Source organism: Gekko japonicus, unplaced genomic scaffold (genome assembly GCF_001447785.1).
Source record: "Gekko japonicus isolate JY-2015 unplaced genomic scaffold, Gekko_japonicus_V1.1 scaffold17, whole genome shotgun sequence".
Lineage (NCBI taxonomy): Eukaryota > Metazoa > Chordata > Lepidosauria > Squamata > Gekkonidae > Gekko > Gekko japonicus.
In genome coordinates, this window is record NW_015163604.1 from 1,395,342 (window position 1) to 1,417,801 (window position 22,460).

Here is a 22,460-nt window from a genome sequence, read left to right on the forward strand (position 1 = left end):
GAGCCCTCTGAGTCTGATTCCGATACCGAGCCTTCCGAGGCCCCAACGTCGCCGGATAACTCGTCTCCCAATACCGACGTGTTTCAAAATCTCCCAATATCCCCATCGGATAACTTGTCTACATACACCAACCTCATAAAACGAATGGCCCATGCGTTGGGGCTGTCAGTTGTCCAGAAGGATCCACAGTCTACAGGTTCCTTATATGATATCGTCCAACTGGACACACGTCCTCAGTCCGTCTTACTTCAAGCCGCAAAAACCCCTTGGCAAAAAACGTCGTCCGCCCCCGTCTCTACAAAGAAATTAGACCATATGTATCGCATACAGCAACCTGAGGCAGAATTTCTACTTTCCCACCCACAACCTAACTCATTAGTCGTCACCTCGTCGTCGAAGTCAAAAAAGTCCCATTCAACGCCTGCTGACAGGGAAGGTAAAAAGTTAGATGCCTTTGGCCGCCGTTTTTATTCAACGGGAGCGTTGGCTGTGAAGGCATCAAACTATCTCGCATGTATGAATCGGTACCAGTATACCCTGTGGGAACAGATGTCCGATCTCCTGGTCAAAGCTGTGATGAGAGGGATTCTCATCTCACAAAATGTGAAGCAAAAGAAGGAAAAACTTCAAAGGCAAGTGGAAGTATTGGAACAAATAGCCCAAAAAGAAAAAGAACTGAAGAAGAAACCGGGGAAAAAGAAGATTATTAGAGAACTACAGTTGCTGAAAGAACAGCTGAATGATTTTTTGAACCAAGAGCTTTATTGGAATTTAAAGAAGTTACAACAGAAATCTTTTGAAGGGGCGAATAAACCGGGGAAATATCTAGCTTGGCAACTCAAAGCAAGAAAAGAAAGAAGAATGATAACCAAAATTATAGAAGAAGGAAAAGAATTCGTTGACCCTAATGGTATAAAGAGAAGTTTCTTCAAGTATTATGCTAAATTGTTTCAAGCAAATAGAATTGATCTTGAGAAGATTGAAAGATATTTAGAAGAGATTCCACTATCCAAAATAAGCAAAGAGTTTAAAGATTTACTAAATGGGCCAATCCAAACAGAGGAAGTGAGGAAGGCAATTGAAGAAGCGAAGTTGGGGAAGGCGCCAGGGCCGGACGGATTTACCGCGAAGTTTTATAAAAAAATGAAAGAGGAACTTGTCCCGGCCCTGGAAGCTTTATCCAACGACATACGGATGTGCAAGAAAGTGCCAGACTCATGGAAAGAGGCAATCATTTCATTGATACCAAAGGAAGGCCAAGAACTAACGAATGTAAAGAACTACAGGCCAATTTCTCTCCTAAATAATGACTATAAGATCTTTGCAAAAATTATTGCAGAAAGAGTGAAAAACTACTTACAAACAGTGATTTCAGAAGATCAAGCGGGCTTTCTGCCAAAAAGACAAATTCGAGATAATGTAAGAATAGTAATGGACGCAGTGGAATACTATGAAAAGCACCCTGAAAAAGAGGTAACTTTTTTGTTTGTGGATGCGGAAAAAGCATTTGACAATCTTAATTGGAAGTTTATGTTACAGATGATGGAAAAAATTGATACGGGACAACAGTTCAGAAATTGTATTGAAGCTATCTATTCGGAACAAAGAGCTACACTGAATGTAAATAAAGAATTGACCGATAGCTTCAAGGTACAGAAAGGTACTCGGCAGGGTTGTCCCTTGTCACCGCTATTGTTCATTTGGGTGTTGGAGGTACTTTTACAAAAAATACAACAAGATCAAGAGATTAAGGGTTTGACACATAAAGGTTTTAAATATAAATACCGTGCTTTTGCAGATGACGTAATGTTTATTGTGGAAAACCCGACGGAAGAGTTACCGTTACTATTTCAAAAAATAAAAGATTTTGGAGAATTGGCAGGATTTTATGTAAACAAGAATAAAACGAAGCTTATTTGCAAAAATATGACGAAACAAAAACAAGTGGAACTACAAAATTTGGTACAATGTGAAGTGGTAAAGAAGACGAAATACTTAGGCATTGAGTTAACTGCAAAGAATATAGACTTATATAAGAACAATTATGAAAAACTATGGGCTAAGTTAACCCAAGACTTTAAGAAATGGGACAAAATGAACTTGTCACTGATGGGAAGAATTTCAGTTATAAAAATGAATGTCCTACCACGTTTGATGTTCCTGTTCCAAACAATACCAATACTTAGTAAGACAGATTTGCTGCAAAGGTGGCAACAAGAACTATCAAAGTTTGTTTGGGCAGGCAAGAAACCGAGAATTAAGATGAAAATACTTTGTGATGCCAAGGACAGAGGTGGACTACAGCTACCAAATCTCAGATTATATTATGAAGCGGTTTGTATGACCTGGTTGAAGCAATGGGTGAAATTAGAAAATGATAAGCTATTGGGGTTAGAAGGTCATGATTGTAGATTTGGTTGGCATGCATATTTATGGTATGACAAAACAAAAATGGATAGCTTTTTTAAGCATCATGTGGTAAGAAAAGCATTATTTGTGGTATGGATGAGATATAAAAAATATTTTGGTGATGTAAGGCCACTTTGGATTGTACCAGTGGAAGTGTTAACATCTTACTCAAGACGTAGAGACAAAGATTGGTTGCTGTATAAAGACATAATAAAAAAAGAGGGAACAGAATGGGTAATGAAAAAGCAGAATGAAATTGAATATGAATATGAATGGTTGAAATACATGCAGATCTCTGACCTTTTTAGGTCAGACAAAAGAAATTATGGTTTTAGAGAGGAAAAAAATGAAATGGAAAAGGTATGGGAGAGTGGAGGGGGAAAAGATATCTCTAAAATGTATAAAGTGTTGTTAAAATGGTATACAGAAGATGAGACTGTGAAAGAGCAAATGTTAAAATGGGCAATAAATATGAACAAGGAAATTGACATAGAAACCTGGGAATATTTGTGGAAAAATGCTATTAAGATATCACCCTGTACCAATGTTAGAGAGAATTGTTACAAAATGATGTATAGGTGGTATATGACCCCAAAGAAAATTGCAAATATGAACCAGAATATGTCAAATAAATGTTGGAAATGTAAAAAACATGAGGGCTCATTTTACCATATGTGGTGGACTTGTGAAAAAGCTACACTCTTTTGGACAAAAGTCCACAAAGAAATGCAAAAAATACTTAAGTGCTCTTTCAAGAAAGCGCCTGAAATTCTGCTTTTGGGACTAAAAATGGAAGAAGTTAACTCGACTAAAAGGACTTTATTCTGGTACCTTATTACAACAGCGAGGATGATTTATGCACAATTTTGGAAGACTGAGAAAGTACCAGAAATCGAAGACTGGATACAAAAAGTTCTGTTCATGGCAGAAATGGATAAAATTACAAAAAAGTTGAATAATCAAGAAGACAACGTGTTTTTTCAAGAATGGAATGACTTTAAAATATATCTGGAAAAGAACTGGGATGTAAAACAAAACTTAATATGTTTAGATCAATATTAAGTCAAATGATGTTATCTTGAGGTTGGATGATAACAAATGATGTGTTAATGATATAATGAAATTTGTAAGAAGGGGGAGAAGCATTGCGGGAAGCCACTGGAGGGAGGGGAGGAAGGGAATGAGGTAAACAATGGACTGAATGATTTAATCTTATATGTTATGTTCCTAAGAAAATAAAAATTTGTTTACCAAAAAAAAAAAAAAATACATCAGTGCCATCCTGGATTCCACCTCCTGCATGGCATACCTACCTCAGGACAGGGCCACAGATATCATCAGTCTGGCCAACATGGTGCGTACCCAACTGTCAGCTACGGCCTTCCAGGTCCAGCGGTTGCTTGGTCTAAGGGCATCCACAACGGCAGTCCTAGTCTTTACGGAGCTCAGGATGCGCCCGCTGCAACTGTGGTTCCTCCACAATTACGACTTGACGATGAATCCACACAAGGTTGTGCTGTCCCCTCCTTCCGTAGTGCTGGATTCCTTGGAATGGTGGACCCTGCCATCCAATCTGCTTCACAGGGGCCCCTTCCACCCGCCGTCTCCAGAGATTACGGTCACGACAGACGCTTCCTTGCGGGGATGGGGAGCTCACTCCATGGACATCTCCATAGGAGACATGTGGGATGACCGTACTGGTCGTCGTCACATCAACTATCTAGAGCTGATGGAGATATGACACACTGTTACCAGTTTCCGCCCATTACTCGCCGGAAAATGTGTCACCATCCTGACGGACAACACGACTGCTCTGTCATACATCAACAGACAGGGAGGCACAGTATCAGTGTGCCTCTGCAATCTCACCATCGCCCTGTGGGACTTCTGTATCGCCCACGATATATTCCTCATCGCCGTTCACTTTCCGGGACATCTGAACACGGAAGCGGACCAACTCAGCCGCTCGGGACTCAGTCTGCACGAATGGAAACTAAACCCCGCATACCTGTCTCCACTCTTCCTCTCTCTCGGGGACGGCCTACTTTACCCGTGGTCCACTTCACTCCTCTACATGTTTCCCCCCCTGCCACTACTTCTCAGAGTTGTCAGGAAGATTCTCGAGGAAAACGCAGACGTCATCCTGATAGCGCCTTGGTGGCCAAGGCAGCCGTGGTTCTCTACGGTCCTGGAACTGTCGGCCGGAATGTATCATCAATTCCCACCGTCTCCAGACTTGCTCCAGCTGTCTCAGTCGCGTGTGCTCCACCACAATCTTCCACAGCTCAAGCTGACTGCGTGGCGGATACAGGCCCGGTGTTCTCGTCTCGTGTGATTGAGGTCCTCATGAACTCTCGGAAAGCGTCCACACGTCAGTCGTACGATTACAAGTGGAATCGCTTCTGTTCCTTTTTGGACACTGACACCTTCACAGCCACGACTGCTGGCCTCGATAAGGTTTTTACTTTTATCCTATCCCTAGCTGACTCGGGACTTACCCACTCCTCGTTAAAAGTTTATTTGGCCGCCTTATTGGCGTTTCATGTTCATATAGATGGGTGCACTCTGTTTTTGCATCCAGTTACCAAACGTTTCCTTAAAGGTTTGCTACATTTATACCCTCCAGTCAAAGCTCCCATCGCTTTATGGGACCTTCCCTTGGTCTTGCGTCAGTTGACAAGACGGCCCTTCGAACCACTCGCGACCTGTCAATTGAAGCTCCTGGCGTGGAAGACAGCATTCCGCATTGCCATTACCTCGGCCAGGCGAGTGGGTGAACTCCTGGCTTTCAGACACGACTCACCTTATCTATCCTTCCTCCCGGATGGGGTCCGTCTGGTGCCAGACATCTCTTTTTTACCGAAGGTGGTATCTGAATTCCATTTGCAGTCTGAAGTTTTCCTCCCTGATTTCTATCCTGATCCGAAATCACAGGAAGACAGGCTAATGCACAATTTGGATGTGAAGTGGGCCCTCCTTTTCTATCTAGATAGGACACACCCCACCAGACAAACGTCAAAGCTTTTTGTCTCATACGCTACACCTCGTGTGGGCACTCCAATCATAGCCCAACGTCTATCCAAGTGGATCATAGGTCTAATACAACTATGGTACCTACTGGCGAAACAGCCGTTACCAGGCCCGTTATGGGCTCATTCCACCAGGGCTGTCGCGACGTCCACTGCATTTCTGAAGGGAGTCCAGCTGCAAGACATTTGCAAAGCTGCAACCTGGGCCACGCCTAATATCTTCATCAGGCACTACGCCCTAGACATCCGCAAAACCACCGGTGACCATCTGGGACGTCAGGTTTTATCATTGGCTAAGCAGTAAACACCTGACAGCACCCACCTCCAGGTAGGCTACTGCTCGCTAATCTCCCATTGGTGTGAAGCACAGAGACCACGAAGAAGATAAACAGGTTGCTTACCAGTAACTGGTGATCTTCGAGTGGTCATCTGTGCATTCACACCACCCGCCCTCCTACCCCGCTGCTGTCTTCTTCTACCTGTTTTATTAGGAGTTGATATGCGGCAGTTTGTAGGAACTGGTGGGATGTCCGCGCCCGTCCTTCTGGGCATGCGCAGTGGGGCTCCTGCGCATGCCCAGAGGGGCTGGGCACGAAAATCCTTTAAAAGAGCTTGCTACAGCACCGGCAGATCCAGCGCAGGCGCACTAGATCCCATTGGTGTGAATGCACAGATGACCACTCGAAGATCACCAGTTACTGGTAAGCAACCTGTTTTTCATGCTGATAGGGTAGTGTTTATTAACAGGCCTAAAAAGAACTATAGTTTTCAGAGGGCTCAGGAGCTGCTGCTGCTGCTGCCTTCCTTCTGTCCCAGAGATGAGGACTGGCGCACACACTCTCTTCATTGGCTACTCAGAATTTAACATCAGGCAGACAAGCAGACTTTAGGTAAAAGGACTCTGTCCTTCAAGAGATTTTTTTCAGGGGGAAAAGAAGCTTCTAATTCTTCATTGGATCAGGGAAATTATTTGAATCAGAACATCCTTCCCATCCCTCCAGGGATCAGTACCCATTCATTTAGGGGCAACTGCATGGTCCGCTGGACATGTTCCTCACAGGAGCATATTGGGAGCTCTGCCACTTGAGTCTTCACTTTCACCTTTGGTGGGATGTACACAATTGACCAGAATCTGGATGAACTGTTCTCTGGGACTTTGGTTCTTTCCCCATTGGGATCTCATCTGGTGTGCAGACACTGCTTTTTCCAGCATGCTGATCTCAAATGTTGTCTTTCCCTGTAAAAAGAGAGAGGAGTATTAGTAGTTAATGTGAATCATTTTCTCAGTGGCCAGGGCACATCCTACTCCACTGAATGCCTTTGGAACACAGACTTGGGATTAGCTATCTGGATTTGTTTCAGTCTTTGTCTTTAACCCCCACCCCATTTGCTTTTTTTAGTACTGTTGCTGTGCCATGTTGATATTTCTAGTATCTTTTGAATGGCATCATCTAGTTTATTCTATTTGCTTCATTTATAATTCACCTGTCTTCCCATTGGGGACTCAAAGCTGCTTACGTTGTTCTCCTTTCCTCTGTTTTATCCTCATAACAACCCTTTGAGGCTGTTTAGCTGAGAGTTTGACTGGCCCAAGGTTGCTTAAGAAGCCTCCCATGGCAGAGTGGGCATTCAAAGCTGGTTCTCCCAGATGCTAATCTGTTGCTTTAACACACACACACACACGGCTCTCTTTCTGTGGTTCTTCCTAAAATTGTGAAGTCTTCATTCTGCCAGGGGAATTTTTGATTAGAATTTTGACCCATTGGAAGTGGATGTACTTAATTATGTTCTCTCTGTTCATTGAACAGAATGAATAATCATGCTGCCAGTGATCCTATATTTAGTAATATTTAAGGATATCTCTATTGGCTCTCTCGAAAGTCTCCTGTTAACCTGGGGGGGGGGGCTCTTATGTCTGTTGGGTTATTGCAGTGTCATTCAGGATAATCAAATTCCATGTTATCAAGTATTTTATTACATCATTTTCTGACCTTATTCTTTCAGGGCTGATAGCTTACTAGTGCTTGATCAAATTTGTTACATCCTAAACATGTTGAGTAGAAATGATGAACAGTGCAACCTTATGCAGAGTTACGTTACTCTAAGACTAAGTCCATTGATTTTCAGCTGCATAGGATTTTGTTCTAAGAGTCCTAATTTGTTCTGCTCACATATAGCCTAGTATAACATGTTCACCACTCAGCATTATAGTCTGTGTATTCACTGCTTAATAGTCTGTGTATTCACTGCTTAAAATGTTTTTTAGATATCAAAAATCTCTCTGCATTCTGTTGAAGATGAACAAGTGGAAGAACTTCTAGTACTCAGGCAAGAAGAACTTGAGGCAATTAAAGACCCAAATATCATAACTGGTCAAATAGCTCTTTTGGAAGCTCAGTGTCATGAAATGAAACCAAATTTAGGTGCTATTGCTGAATTTAATAAAAAGGTAAGCATTAATATACTGCAATTGTTATAGCACATCTAAAATCAAATACAGATCTGTAGCAAGATTGAGTCTAAGCTCTCCCCTCCGTTGGTTCTTTATATGATTGACATTTTCTGCTTGACACTGTAGAATCCCCTCCTTGGAGACGGTTTCTGTGAGGCAACAAATTTCCAAGGAAGGCATAATATTTGCTAACTTACCATGAACTTGGGGTGAATTAGGTGAAGTATATCCATACTAGGCAGGAAGCAAGTTATAGACAGGGTTGTAGACAAATAATTTTTCTGTGGAATGTCACTACACAGAAATGTTTCTCAGCTCATGGAAGCCTTTGATATTTTAACTGGCTCTCTTAATTGGGCCTTTGAAAATAATCCTTAGAGTTCAGAGCTAAGGCAGTATTGGTTATCCTTATTCTGAAGCCTGCTTCAAGGATACCAAAAGAAAAGAAAGAAGCCAAAGATACAGATCACAGAGATACATGGCATCACAGCAGTAGATGATCATTTTGATAGTGACCATGTGAAAAGAACTTGTGGGGCAATTGGAATTCAGAGCCATTGGTGAAGAAAGTGGACTGTTGTTCTCTGATAATAAGATCATATTAATTTGCAAGTGTTGTATTCAAAACTAATGCATTTGCTGAAGGGATAGAGAATTCTTATAAATACATTTGTGTTTGGGGAAATAATGCAAATACAATAAAACTCCACCGACCTATCAGATCTTTGTAGGTACCAAAACTGTTTTTGAGTTTCTGTTATCTGTGTGAATTACTTGTAACTAGAACATTTATTCTTAGAAAATCTTGTTTAAATGTCAAAAGGGCCTTTGTCATTGATAACTAAATATGACATCAGGTTACTGAATTTCATGACTATAAAATCACTGGGCAACAGAAAATATGTGACTTTGAAATAAGTAGTAGTGATCGCTGTTGATAATATGAGACTGATAAAGACGGCTTTGACTGGGTTAGTTGATGTTTGTGAATGTCCTGGTTTTAGACTGGAATTTTGAGGGTGTATTGTAAAAGACTGTTTGTATGGATATTTGTTGTGTAAATCACCTTGGGGTGATAAAGGTGATACAGAAATATTTAAATAATAGAAAATACCCAGTATATTTACGCACATGTTTTGTTCTTTACATTTCCAGGAAGAGTTATATTTGAAACGTGTTGCTGAGCTGGATGAAATTACTAATGAAAGAGACAATTTTAGACAAGCTTATGAAGATCTTAGAAAGCAAAGGCTTAATGAGTTTATGGCAGGATTTAATATAATAACAAATAAACTGAAAGAAAACTACCAAATGCTTACATTGGGAGGAGATGCAGAGCTTGAGCTTGTAGACAGTCTGGATCCTTTCTCTGAAGGAATCATGTTCAGGTGGGTGTTGCTTGTAACTTTCTTAGTTTAAGCTGAAGCCATTTTAAAGGACTGTGGTCTTTTATGATCACTATGTGGTGCAATCATTAAACGTTTTCAGAAGAACAAGCCATGCTGTAATTTGCTGTTACTGACAAGATCAAAGAGAGGCATTTTACTAGTGTCCTGGCACAGCTGTGCAACACTGAGTGTGCTTGCTGAGCTGGCATCCAAAATAGCTTCTGCTCATATTGGTACTGAGGTATTGTGTCTGAAGACCTCTTCCACTAACAGTCACTTTCAGTTGCAATCCTGTTATAAAATGTTAATACGAAATACTGGCTTCATGGGGTGCTCTTTCATACTACCACCAGAACTCCAGATTCACAGATTTATATTATTTAACATTACAAAGTTATAAATGATCAAAATTGAGTTTTGATAATCTGCTTTTCACCATTGTGTGTTAACTGGGATCCACCACTTAAGTGGTCGAGCACAATAAGCGTGGCATGCAGAAAGTTCCAATTAAGACTTTTGAGTAGAAGCATGGGGGAAACCTCTGCCTAAGACCTTGGAGAACTGCTGACAGCTGGGCTAGATAGGTCAAAGGCAGATGGTTAGTTATATTTAAAGTGAGACCCAGTTCTCAGGATAGAAGCAGACTATAAAAACAATTTTAGAAAATCAATCCCTTAATTAAAACCCTGGATAAAACTAAATGATTTGGCCTAAAGAAGAGTACAGTAAGTGTCAAATGAGCTTCAAGGAGCAGGGCCTTGAAAAACGCCGTGCCTCTGGTCACCATCCACCTTCTACCTGAAGGCACAGGGGCATAAAGTAGGGCTTGTAAGGAGGCGTCAGCAAGAATCGTTAATATTTCAATTGTTAATGTTTGCCTTGCAGGGAAAGGAGAGTTTTCCCTGTCTCCTTTTCTGGCCTTCCCATAAATGTCACAGCCCTATATTGCAAAGAACAACAAAATTTTAACAATGGTGCTGAAGTAGCAGCATTATCAGAGAGGCAACCAGAAAACCCCAAACCCAATATCTCTTTATAACCTTCAAAAAACATGGGGTAGCTTTTCTCACCAGTTGAAAGCCTGCATTTGTCTCAGTGGTCTTTGGGGTTGCAAGTCTGGCATGACACTGTAGTGTTGTGGAATGACAGAATGTTAAATTACAACCTGGGAGATCCAGGTTTAAGTCCTGCCTCCAGTATGAAGCTTTACTGGATAACCTGGACTAACCTACTTCACAGGGTTGTTGTGGAATATTAGCTGTGGGTGTTCCTTAGAGAAAAGATGGGATAAAAAAGTAGAGCTCGACAGTGGTGTAAACATTAAATGTAGTTTTTGTTGTTGTTGTTATTTAAAAAGTGAAACATGTAACCTTGTGAATATTCTCTTGATTTTTGTCAGTGTTCGGCCACCAAAGAAAAGCTGGAAGAAAATATTTAATTTGTCTGGTGGAGAGAAGACACTTAGCTCACTGGCTTTGGTTTTCGCTCTGCATCATTACAAGCCAACTCCTTTGTATTTTATGGATGAAATTGATGCAGCCCTTGACTTCAAGAATGTATCCATAGTAGCATTTTACATATATGTAAGTACTGTGTAGTAGTCTGGATCACCTGTACTGGTGTATTGATATTAAACTAGTGCTAGTTTTGCATAAGAAAAGATCCACTAAGCAACGTTGATTGAAATATTTGTACCCCACCTTTTTTTTTTGTTTCAAGTTTGAAGCCTTCCTTCAACTTAAGTGGCTCTTCTGTGGAAGAAGACCTACTTAAGTTAAATGAAAGCTTTTTGGAAATTTTTGGATCCACTCCGTTGTTGAAGAACTTAAAAACATATCATGTTTTGCTTCTCAGTTATCCCTCTTTATTGTAGATACTCGAAGGGCTTTGCTGGATCAGCTGAAAAGTTGCATGTAGTCCGGCATCCCACAAGTAAGGGAGGGGGCTTAGTCTTAGTGGAAGGACTGCTTTGCATGTAGAAGGTCCCAGGCAATGTTCGCTCTAAGCTCTGGAGTCCTGTGAGCAAAAATTCTACTTTGCGAGCTACTGGCATTCAAGTTGTGAGCAGGTGATTTGGCTGCTGCAAAAACCAGTTTGCTCTGGAGCCCTCCTTCTTGAGCGAAGCCAAAACTGTGTGAGCCAGAGGCTAAAAAACTGAGCTGGCTCACACAAACTCATCTTAGAAGGAACACTGGTCCCAGGTTCAATCTTTGACATCTGTAGTTATTAGGAGCAGGCAGCAGGTAAGGTGAAAGTCCTCTACCTGAGACCATGGAAAGCTGCTGCCAGTCTAAGTAGGCAATAGTGATCTTTATGGCCTACTTTGGTATGAGGCAGCTTCATGTATAAGAAGGGCAAGAAGACAATAGTTCTATTCCTCTTTGCCCACTCTGAATCTTCCAAGGTCTCATTTAGCTTTTATGACTAAAGGCTGTTGATAAACTATAAAATTGTCTAATCCTCTTTTAAAACTGCCTAAACTGAATAGTATTCCTTCCTCTTAACAGTAAATCCCATAAATTAATTATGCATTAAGTGAAGATGATTTTCTTTTGTCTGCTATGAGTCTTCTGACAATCAATTTCAGTAAATAATAATAAGTTCTAGTGTTACGTTTGCATGGAATGGATATAACTTTATAAACCTCTTATTTACCATTAAAAAAACCTCCCACCCTGTAAAAAGCCCTAAATGCATTGTTCTTTCCTGGGGAAGATGCTTCAGCCCTTTAAACATTTTCCCATTCTGCAGTATCACTTTTGAATAGGACAACAAAAATTGTATATATTGGTCCACATCTCTCCTTATATATAATTGAATAGTGGGTGCCAAAGTTCTAATTCTAAAATGCACTCCCTTAGTGTATGGCTGATGGCACTGCTCCTCAGCATATATCGCTACCAATCAGAAGGCAAAGCCCGGATCCCGCCCACACCACAACTGCTGCGACAACCTGGTCTTTTGCATATGGAAGCTGATTGGACTTCAGTCCATTCCACACCTCAAACTCCCCCACCCCCAGCAAGGCAGTTGGGATTTTCAGTTGCATAACATACCTCATAGGGGAGAGGAGAATGGGTAACAATGGTTACCACTCTCCAGGTGAGGGCTACAGATAACTCAAACATACAAATGCTCTTCAGGTAGCAGAGATCAGTCCCTCGGGAGAAAACAGTGGACTCTGACATTAAACCCTGCTGAGATCGCCACAGGAAACTGACACTGTTTGCCCAAAGCCAGAGCACTCTCCCAGAGCCTCTTTCTAGATCCCGTTGTATTTATTTCCGCAACGGGCATTATTTCTAGTATAGTATAAAAGCATTGCAATGCTGGTCATTTTATTTTCCCGCCTTTCCTGATAAGTCCCTCACATAGAATTTACATATGTGGACAAACAGTACTTTGGGAATCATTATACTATTAAATATAGTGATGTTTCCCAGGTATTTAATATTTGGGCATACAGTGGGTTAGATCCAGTCAGCTTTTTCTTTCAAGTTTCCCTAAATATTATCTTTATTACAACCCCATCAAAGAAGGCTCTTGTCCATGCACATCCCAGCATTGCCAGGATACACTTTTTTAGTAGTGTTAGAGGACTCCTTCTGTTTTCACCAACTGGAAAACTGGTCAGATCCAACCCTTTATCTTAATTAAATCAGCAGCTTTCTAGAATGATTCCACTTGAACTGGACAGTGTATGCCCTATTAAAAATTTCCTAGCCCCTATTTTGCTTTTATCTGTAAGGCTGGGGTGAGGACTGTTTAGACAGGACAGCTGTCCCCATGCTTCCCTGTAGAGAGAAGCCAGATGACAGCTCTGCCTTTTACTTCTAAGCCAATATAAGAGGTTTTTATCCCTCAATGTATTATCACCAGTACTTATACAAAATACATTTCAACTTCCAGGAACAAACGAAAAATGCACAATTCATCATTATTTCTCTGCGGAACAATATGTTTGAGATTGCTGATAGATTAATAGGCATCTACAAGACTTACAACACAACAAAAAGTATTGCAACAAATCCCAAAGTAATTGCACTGAAAGGAATTGCTGAACTTGGTCCTGTTGGCTGCTCGTGAAAACTACTTCAATTTTAACAAGTAGATATTTCTAACAAACATCGCCTATACAACTTTCTCCATTTTGTTTTAAAAATGTTTTTAAATGTAACATATTGTTGAAAATATGCTGTTCTGTAAAAGCTACATCCTTCACCTCTGAATTATTGCTTAAAATATAACTGGATGAAAACACTCTGGTTTTACAATCACAGTTCAGTTTAAGCAGTAGATTTACTTGGGAATATGAGTGGTAGATTTTATTTTACATTTTATACTGTGTTTTATTTACATGTGTAATAAAATAAACTCATTATATGTGAGTTTCTCATGCTCTGGGCTTCTTGGCCAGCTTATTCTATCTTCTTCTCACCTCATTGTAGCAGGGGAAATTGCAACAGCCCTTTCTCCTACTGGGGTAATACGTTTTAGAGACTATAACTGCCTCTTAAGCTGGTATCTTATTCTAGTGGGTGGTGAGAAAAGTATGGAGAGTACAGTAGTAGAGTCTTTTAACTGATTCACACAACCCTGTGTGGGTGTTACCTTGGCCTGCTTCACTGAACCATCTGAGATGAAAGTTGAATGGATGGCTTCCCAGCTTGTCATCACAACTGTGGAGTTATATTGCTCCAAAAATGCTTCTTTGACCTACAAGATTTCCTATAACACTTATATTTGCAGGCTGAAAAGCCTTTTTGATCATACTATTGTGTTGCCATAAAGACTATGGTGGCACGGTGCTTTGATTCAAAATGGTTTCTTTATGCAGAGATGAATAGTGATCCATGTCAAGACCAGTTGTTTATCTGACTTGCTCTCCAAAAGCTAGACTACAAAGAGATCTCATTATTGGTATATGTACTTCTGCCTGGATATCAAACGAGGGGAGTTTGACTGGAAAGCTTACACCCTGAATATCCTGTTGGCCTCTAAGGTGCTATTGTGCTCAGATTTACCTCTCATACGTCTTCCTGCTCCTTTTTAAATTTCAGGAGCTGCCCTTTTACTGCCTAAGAATAGATCTCAGATCCAATCTGCTTTTGGTGAAATTTAATACAAAACACACAAAACTAGGGTGTGGGGAACAAAACTCAATCAACATCCTGTTACTGCATATCTTAAGGGAAAGGACTTATATCAGGGGCATGCCATATAGAAAGCACAATGTTCCACTTGCTCACTTTAGAAATTATATACAATTATCTGTGTTAAATAATTCTTTAGCTTATCATTAAACTTTTGAACTGAAATTTACAGTCTTGCTAAATTTCTCATTCTTTCCCAAAGTACTGTTGAGAGCCAGTTTGGTGTCATGATTAGGAGGAGCACAGACTCTAATCTGGAAAAACCAGGTTTGATTCCCCACTTCTCCACATGCAGCTGCTGAGTGACCTTGGGTAAGCCACAGTTCTCTCAGAGCTGTTCTCTCCAAGCTCTCACAGGGTGTTGTGGGGAGAGGAAGGGAAGTAGGTTGTAAGCTGCTCTGAGACTCCCAAGTGAAGGGTGGGGGATGAATCCAATCTCTTCTTATATAGATATTTTGTTCACTTTCACAGAATGAGGGGAAAGATACAGAAATATTTTTTTCTGTGTTGTCATATTAGTGTTCTACTTAGCAAGTTGGACTGGGATATGGGATATCTGGGTTCAAGTCTCCACATGTCGTAGGACATTCAGCGAAATGGATGACATCTGCAGTGTATAAGAAGAGTTCCTGCTGTATTAGGCCAATAGTCTATCTTATTCAGGGTCCTTAACCTTTTTGAGTCTGCAGGCACATTTGGAATTCTAACATGACATGGTGGGAGCAGCAATAAAATCACTGCAAAAGGAGGTGGAGATAGCCCCAAAAGGATTGCCACAGCTTAACTTCAGTATCACAGTACAGATCCTTATGCTGTGTGGCAGCTGCTGCCAAAGCAACATTTTAAAAAGCTTGCACAGACCCCGATCTAATTCAGTATACCATTTCCTACGGTGGCAAATCTGAAGCCCCTGAGCAAACATACAGAAGTTTTCCCCTTGCAGCCCCCCAGCAAATGACACTGAAGTACTGCCCTGCAATATTCAGGTTCCATTCAACTTGTGTGGCTTAATCTGCTTTAAAAACCCTATCTAAACTAAAACCTGTCATGGCTACCTGTGACTGTAAATTACAATGGTTTGTGTGAAGTACTTTCTTTTGCCTGTCCTGAATCTAGCTGTCAATTTTCACCAGACCATGGGTCCCATGAATGTACCTGTGAACAGCAAAGATCCTTTGAAGATCCTTGCTTATGTTTGTCTACTTGTAGTCTGAAGAGACCTGAAATGTACAAGTTACCATGCTTCCAGTTCTGATATTCATCTAGGTTCTCTTCGAACTCAATGATACAATGGCCCGAGTCTGGAAAATAAAGTGTCCTCTATACCAAGGTATACCTGACCTGGATAGCCCAGGCTAGGCAGGAGACCACCAAGGAGGAAGAAGAGGAGATTGGATTTATACCCCACCTTTCACTACCCAAAGGAATCTCAGAGTGGTTTAAACTCCTTCCCCTCCCCACAACAGACACCCTGTGAGGTAGGTGGGGCTGAGAGAGCTCTGGCAGAAACTGCTCTTTTTCAAGAACAGCTGTGCCAGAACTATGGCTTGCCCAAGGTCATCCAGCAGGTGCGAGTGGAGGAGTGGGGAATCAAACCTGGTTCTCCCAGATTAGAGTCCGTGCACTTAACCACTACACCAAACTGGCTCCTTTGGAATACCAGGGTCATAATGTGGAGGCAGGCAATGGCAAACCACCTCTGAATGGCTCTTTCCTTGAAAACCCCACGGGGTCAATTCACCATAAGTGAGTTGTGGCTTGACAGAAAAGGGGGGAAAAACACCCACAAAACAAAGTGTCACTTTTAGGATAAAGGTAAATAATACTCTGGCCCCGAAAAGCTAGCTAAAATGAAAGTTTATTAAAATACTAGATGAAAATTACAAATTCTGAATTCTTGAAACAGGTTAAGATTTAAAAACACTTCCAGTCTTATAAAAATAACTTACAAATTTTTCAAATGTAATGCTATGAGGCCAAGTACACTACTGAAAAGACCTTAGCCACTCAAGTAACTATGGTGGCCAACTGCAATCCAAATACAGAGGATGTTGTAAAGCGGCAAGATGCTCACCATACAGGTTTCACCATACACAGACTACCTGCCCAAGTTTAGATTTCACAACAGCTGGGTGAAGGCCAATAATAATGAGACTGGGGAGTTAGAAAAAAGATATGACACTGAATTAATTCCTATTCAAAAGGTATACTTAGCAGAATCCATTTTGCTATTTTTGACAGCTAGGCAGCTGCTGGTGTCCTTTATAGAGTAAAATGAAAGTACATGAGATCTCACACAAAATGAGATAAGGGAGTGGCATCCAGTAAATTAAGATGCACTTAGAGTAGCAGTTGCAATTTCAGCACATATAATGCACATCTAATTGGCAGTGACAACTTCTAGTACAGTGCTTACCATAATCATTGTTCACCGGTTCAAAGAGGACAAGTTTCCTCCTGAAGCTTCTCACAATACAAACTTTAGGTCAATTGTCATGCCAAGAGTCAAAAGTGTTACTGGCTATGGTTAGAGACATATCTTTATCATCTCCCTTGCTGCTAGTTATTACTTCCCAGTCTCAAAAACAAGGTACAAACCTTAGTGAGCAAATAAAGTAGGCACTTCTAACACAAGCACTGGGAAAATATAATTTCAAAATATGTTAGAAGTGACAAGTTCATAAACGTATTAACCCACAGAGCTGTTATAAAGATCAGGTTCCAGTCTATAGCATGCAGCAGTTAAGGTCCATGGAAGTTAAGTGATTTACTTCATAGTAAAGACCGTTAGAATCCTGAAGTATGTGAGAAAGGCTACATAGTCTATATATTGGGAAGTATCTCAAGTGTTGCCTAACAGGTTGGATAACTTATACCAAAATATACAGTGAACATTGAAAACTTTCAAACAAAACAATCTACCAGTCTTGAACAATTACAATTAAATTCTTAAGGACTAAACATGTAAGCCTTCTGTAAATATGCTTAATGTAATCATTAAAATACATTAGACAATATTTCCAATGTTTAAATTTAAGAAAAGAAGTCGCCATGTCAAAACCTAAACACTTCCTTCCCCTTAAATGAACTTGTAAGATTCATTGTCCAATTTTTTTAATGCATTTTGCAATCTTTGGTCTTTTCTACACTAAGCACCGATATGGGCACCTATGGATCTTAGTAAAAGGTTATAGACTATTTAAATATACACTAAACTGCTAGAATTTTAATTCCAGCCCCTTATTTGTGGCATGACGCTCAGCAAGGTATAATGCTTATAAAAACTAGTTTCGAGAACAAGAGTTTTATTTGCAGTTTCTTCTGTCTCCCAGCCTGCCCTTACACGTCTCCCTAACTTCTTGTAAACTTTGCTGGAAGAGGTAGCAGCCTGTATGTGTATTCTAACACCAGCAATTCTGAGGAATCAATTTAATTTTTAGTAGAATGTTGCCCCCAAAACAAACCATTATTGTTGGTGCATCTGTCTAGAAATTGTAACCCAGCTGTCAATGCAATCTACCCTCAGCCTTTACTTCCTATGATACCACCTTTAGCAACAGGCTACAAGAATCTGCAAAATGTTATAACCCAATCCATGCCGTTTCTTGTCCTGGTCTTCATATAGCAGCTCTTGCTACAAGAAATATTCATATGGATGAAGAAACTACTTTACACAGATATTCAAACAGATTACAGCTGTGACACACAACTTCCACTGCAGCCTGCAACCTATTATTTGAGTCATGATAAACATTTTGCAAGACATTCAGAACATAAGGGAAGGCAACTTCATGTACAACTGAAAACAGGTGTGCGTTATAACAGAAAAAAATGGCCACAACCAATGAAATTATTGTAAGTACTAGAAAGTTTAAGGGCCAGGATTCTTTATGCTTACTGTTTTCTTTTTCACAGCCACGACACACTTTTCCTTTGGAAATCAGCTTAATCTGAGGAGTGACAATTTTATTAATTTGACTAATTTCACTTTTGGTCCACACATCTTTTAACACCTGCCCTATTCGAGGGTAGATTTCAACAGGCTTAATACTTGGTAATGGCTTTTCCTTCAAAGCTTTGACACGCTGACAAACATCCTCAACTTTTTCTAGAAAAAGAAGGGGAGACTCTTCCTCCTGAATAGAAGTATTCAGAGACATTAATTCAAGCTGCTCTTCTCGTATTCCCTTCATCCTTTCAATAAGTGGCTCATATTCTGCAGCAATCTGTGTGTTCACTTCATCCAGTGCTGCAAGCAAAGCTTGTTTTTTATGATCTAGTGCATCATTCAGTCTCTTAAAATATTGCAGCACAGTTTTCTTATCCTCCTGGACAATGCTCTCACAGAGGGCTTTCTGCTCCTCCAAGTTTTCAATAAGCAAACACACTTCACTCCAGTGTTTATCAGTCAACTGCTCAAGGAGTTTGCTAGGAGTTTCTTTTTCTTTCATGTAGGCACTTTGAAGGTCATCTATAGGATGGCCATGATGTTTTCCTATTGTAAGGCAATGCCCACACACTAATTTTTTGTCTAAAAGACAGTAAACATTTAGTGGCTGCCTATAATGTTCACTACATGTAGCTACATCTGGATGGTCATCTTGCTGGTATTTTTCAATGATAGCCTTTAGTGCAAAGTTTATAGGCAAAGAGTCTGTACCAGATGGAGGGATTTCAACAATGCTTCTACAGTTCGGACACTTCAGGGGAAGTCTTAAAGGTCTCCATATTGAAAAGTTGCTTGATAACTGAAGAACACTTTCCAAACAGTTTCTACAAAATGTATGAGAACAGGGTAATACACGAGGATCTTCATATATGCTATAACAAATGGAACAGGTAAGTTCATCTTCAAAATGATGCATTTCCTAAAAAGTAAAAAATAAATGATTTATAGATGGATATTATGACAGTGAAAGAAAATCAGAATTTTAGTAACATGTTAACCATTGGACTGATGTATAAAGTCTGGAAACTCTAACAACCTAGTGTTAAGAGTGTCATGAAGAAGCCCTGTTTTAGGGGGGAGGGGGATTCATGTCAAGGGATATACTAAGCATCCTTGATTTGACACCCACTCAGCTGTAACAAAGGCCTGGGAAACCTCATCCCAGGGAAGATCAAAGGAAAGTTGACTGGAACTAATACTCTTTGTATTTAAAAAAAGTCAGGGGATTGGGAGCTATTGATACAGAGTAAAATGTTTCTGCTCCCAACACCTTATAGCTGTCCTCTGTGCTTCAGGCACTGATACAACAGAAAGACAGCTCAAGAAAAGGGGGGGGGTTAGGAAAAGAAACAGACAATGTGTGAGCGTAAGAGAAGAAAACCGGCTCACAGAAGAGTGTTCCTAAAATGCTTTTGTGGCACATAACAGAACTAAGCAAGAAGTCATAATTCCTCAATCTTGAGCATGCATGATTGGTGCTATGTCTCTGAAGGGTAGGGATTTTTTGGTACCTAAAAGCTACTTCTAAAAGTTTCCAAACCAAAGCAAGTGCAAGGCCTAAACTCCAGTATGATGCCCAAAGATCAAAGAAGAAGAGTATGTTTCAGTTTTATTTTTGTTTCACATAACTGTGACACTTTAAAACAATAATTTCTAACGCAGAAGCAGTGGAGGAACTGCTAGAATGCCATAAGAAATTAAATAAAATAATAAAGTATTTGGTCCAAAGTACAAACAGGCCCGCAGAGAATCAGTCTCTTCTGTGGTTGCCTCATTCAATCTATTCTGATTGAGATACAGAATTACTTGCCCTCAGGAAACTCCCTGTTGCGTCTTCATATAAGTAACTCAACACATGTATGGGCTTGCCTCCTGGGTAGGGATGGGCATAAACCAGAAAATGTTGGTTTGGGGTTTGGTAAGGTCCCAAACCGACCACAAAAGGCATGAACTGAACAGGCCAGTTTGGATTCTCTCCTTCAGGTGCGGGAGAAAGGGGGAGGAATCACCCAGAAAGGATTAAGTGGCTGGTGGCCATATTGCTTACCCCCACTTAGAAGCAGGGGTAAGCAAAACAGAAAGAAGAGAAAAAGCCAATTTTGCTCTTTCCCACTTATTACTTTTTAACTCCAAAATGTTGGTTAATAATATAAAACATTTTTCTTAAAATCTGTGTGTTCCTGTGGGTTTGCAAGACCATAAACAGTCACCAGCTCCATTGGATATCTGCATGGGGGCCAGCCTTTGGCTGTTGAAGATATCTTTTAATCATATATCTTTTTAAAAGGCAGAGTAAGGGAATTAACTTTAAATACAATTCAAAGCCCTGGAACCCTGATCAGAATCAACATTTCTAGGTCTACCATCAACACCCCTATCTTTGTGTCAGAGTATGGTTTAAGTACTTGTCATGTAACGTACTTAAAAATTTGCCAAAGTTTCTTTTACATTCCAAAATAATTTTAGTTTGATCAAAGTGGACTAAAGCGTTTCCAAGAACTGCAAAGAAAAATAAATCTGTCTCCATAGTTAAAATTAGTTAACAAGTGGTCTTATGTACCATATTTACTCAAAAAGAAAATGACCCTAAGCATAAGATAACCCTCTTAAAAATGTTACACACAAAAAAATAACTACTACTGGGCATAACTAACTTGTACAAGAATGTAAGACTACCTCCTCCTTTTTTAATGGCATATCTGGCGGGACACTACAGCCAACCTGTTCCCAAAAGAAAAGCAAGGTTTTCAAATGTGTGATATTTGCCATAACAATAATGTTATAATGTATACAGCGAAGATAAATGTACTTCTGTCAACGAAACAGAACTTTCCCACTTCTCCCTCCTGCTGCAGTCAATGGAAGACACAGAACTTTAAAGAGGAATAGAAGAAGAGATTGGATTTATACCCCGCCCTTCACTACTCAAAGGTGTCTCAGAGCGGCTTACAAACTCCTTTCCCTTCCCCTCCACACAACAGACACCCTGTGAGGTAGGTGGAGCTGAGAGAGCTCTGACAGAAACTGCTCTTTTTCAAGAACAGCTGTGCCAGAACTATGGCTTGCCCAAGGTCATCCAGCAGGTGCGAGTGGAGGAGTGGGGAATCAAACCCGATTCTCCCAGATTAGTCCAAACACTTAACCACTACACCAAACGACTCCACAGGGGAGGGGGGAAATCAATAAAATTGTCCCCCTTTCCACTAGGGGAAAATGATCTTCAGATCCCACCTTATGCTTTACAGCTCTAGAGTTCGACACTTTCAAAATATGTTAGGTTTAAGATTTTCTTTTGATACTACAGTATGAAGCAAAGATGTGTACTTATCGAATTCAGCTACATACCATTTTTCTGTCAAAGGTCTCAAGGAGGTTTATAATGCGGGGTAGGGCGGGGTAGAAGTACCCAAAAATAAATAAATAAATAAATAAATAAATATTATTTACAATGTATTATTTGCAACAATATATTTGCTTGATTTCTGAGATTTGAGCAAACTGCCTGCTTTAGTAATTATGCCCAATAGTTGCTATCATATACAGTATCTTGATATTCAAGTCATACAACTGCACGAACAAGAGAACTGTGCATTTTTAAAGAATTAGAACACAAGTGCCTTGGAGAAAAATTCACATTAAACAACTGATAAGACATATAATGAAACAAATAGCACTCACCACTGAAAAGACAGTAAACGGTATAACCAAGGATAAAGTATCTTAACACAAACGAAGGATCTCTATCTGGAGGAAAAGATAAAGAATTAGACAAGCATCTCAGTTTCCTGTGATAAAGTATTTGAAGCAGCAGTCATGAGAAGCAGGGCCTGTTTTCTGATCTATAATAGATTTTTGAGAAATCTTACTTATTCACAAACAGGCTGATCCTGCTTGGATGAAAGGAGGTGGTATTACAAGTAAGGTTTGCCTCTGAACTTTCACCACTTTTTCATTCCAGAATAATTATATAGCAACAAAAACTGACTCCACCTCCTTCAGTTTTACTGTTAACCACTGATCTCCCTCTGCAGGTAAAATGGGGATTCTTTATTCACATTATTATTGATTCCAATTTAAGTG

General features: G+C 40.2%; 2 protein-coding genes across 2 annotated transcripts in view; one reads left to right on the forward strand and one right to left on the reverse strand.

Annotated features, from left to right (window-relative positions):
* SMC4 (structural maintenance of chromosomes 4) overlaps positions 1-13,499 on the forward strand; it is a 64,268-nt gene extending 50,769 nt beyond the window's left edge. The window contains exons 22-25 of the mRNA XM_015407235.1: positions 7,705-7,887; positions 9,046-9,278; positions 10,678-10,861; positions 13,188-13,499. Of these exons, the coding sequence (XP_015262721.1) occupies positions 7,705-7,887; positions 9,046-9,278; positions 10,678-10,861; positions 13,188-13,364 (777 nt within the window). The 3' untranslated portion in view covers positions 13,365-13,499. The remainder of the gene's footprint in view (positions 1-7,704; positions 7,888-9,045; positions 9,279-10,677; positions 10,862-13,187) is intronic.
* Positions 13,500-17,886: 4,387 nt separating this feature from the next.
* On the reverse strand, positions 17,887-22,123 carry TRIM59 (tripartite motif containing 59). The gene is made up of 2 exons (XM_015407250.1): positions 22,059-22,123; positions 17,887-19,299 (listed from the first exon to the last, which is right to left on the reverse strand). Exon 2 carries the CDS (start codon positions 19,294-19,296, stop codon positions 18,079-18,081), a length of 1,218 nt encoding a protein of 405 aa, XP_015262736.1. The 5' UTR covers positions 19,297-19,299; positions 22,059-22,123; the 3' UTR covers positions 17,887-18,078.
* Between the last annotated feature and the right edge of the window lie 337 nt (positions 22,124-22,460).

Excerpts from the sequence above, each read along its gene's own strand:
- TRIM59 (XM_015407250.1), bottom strand. The coding sequence starts at position 19,296 with ATGCATCATTTTGAAGATGAACTTACCTGTTCCATTTGTTATAGCATA.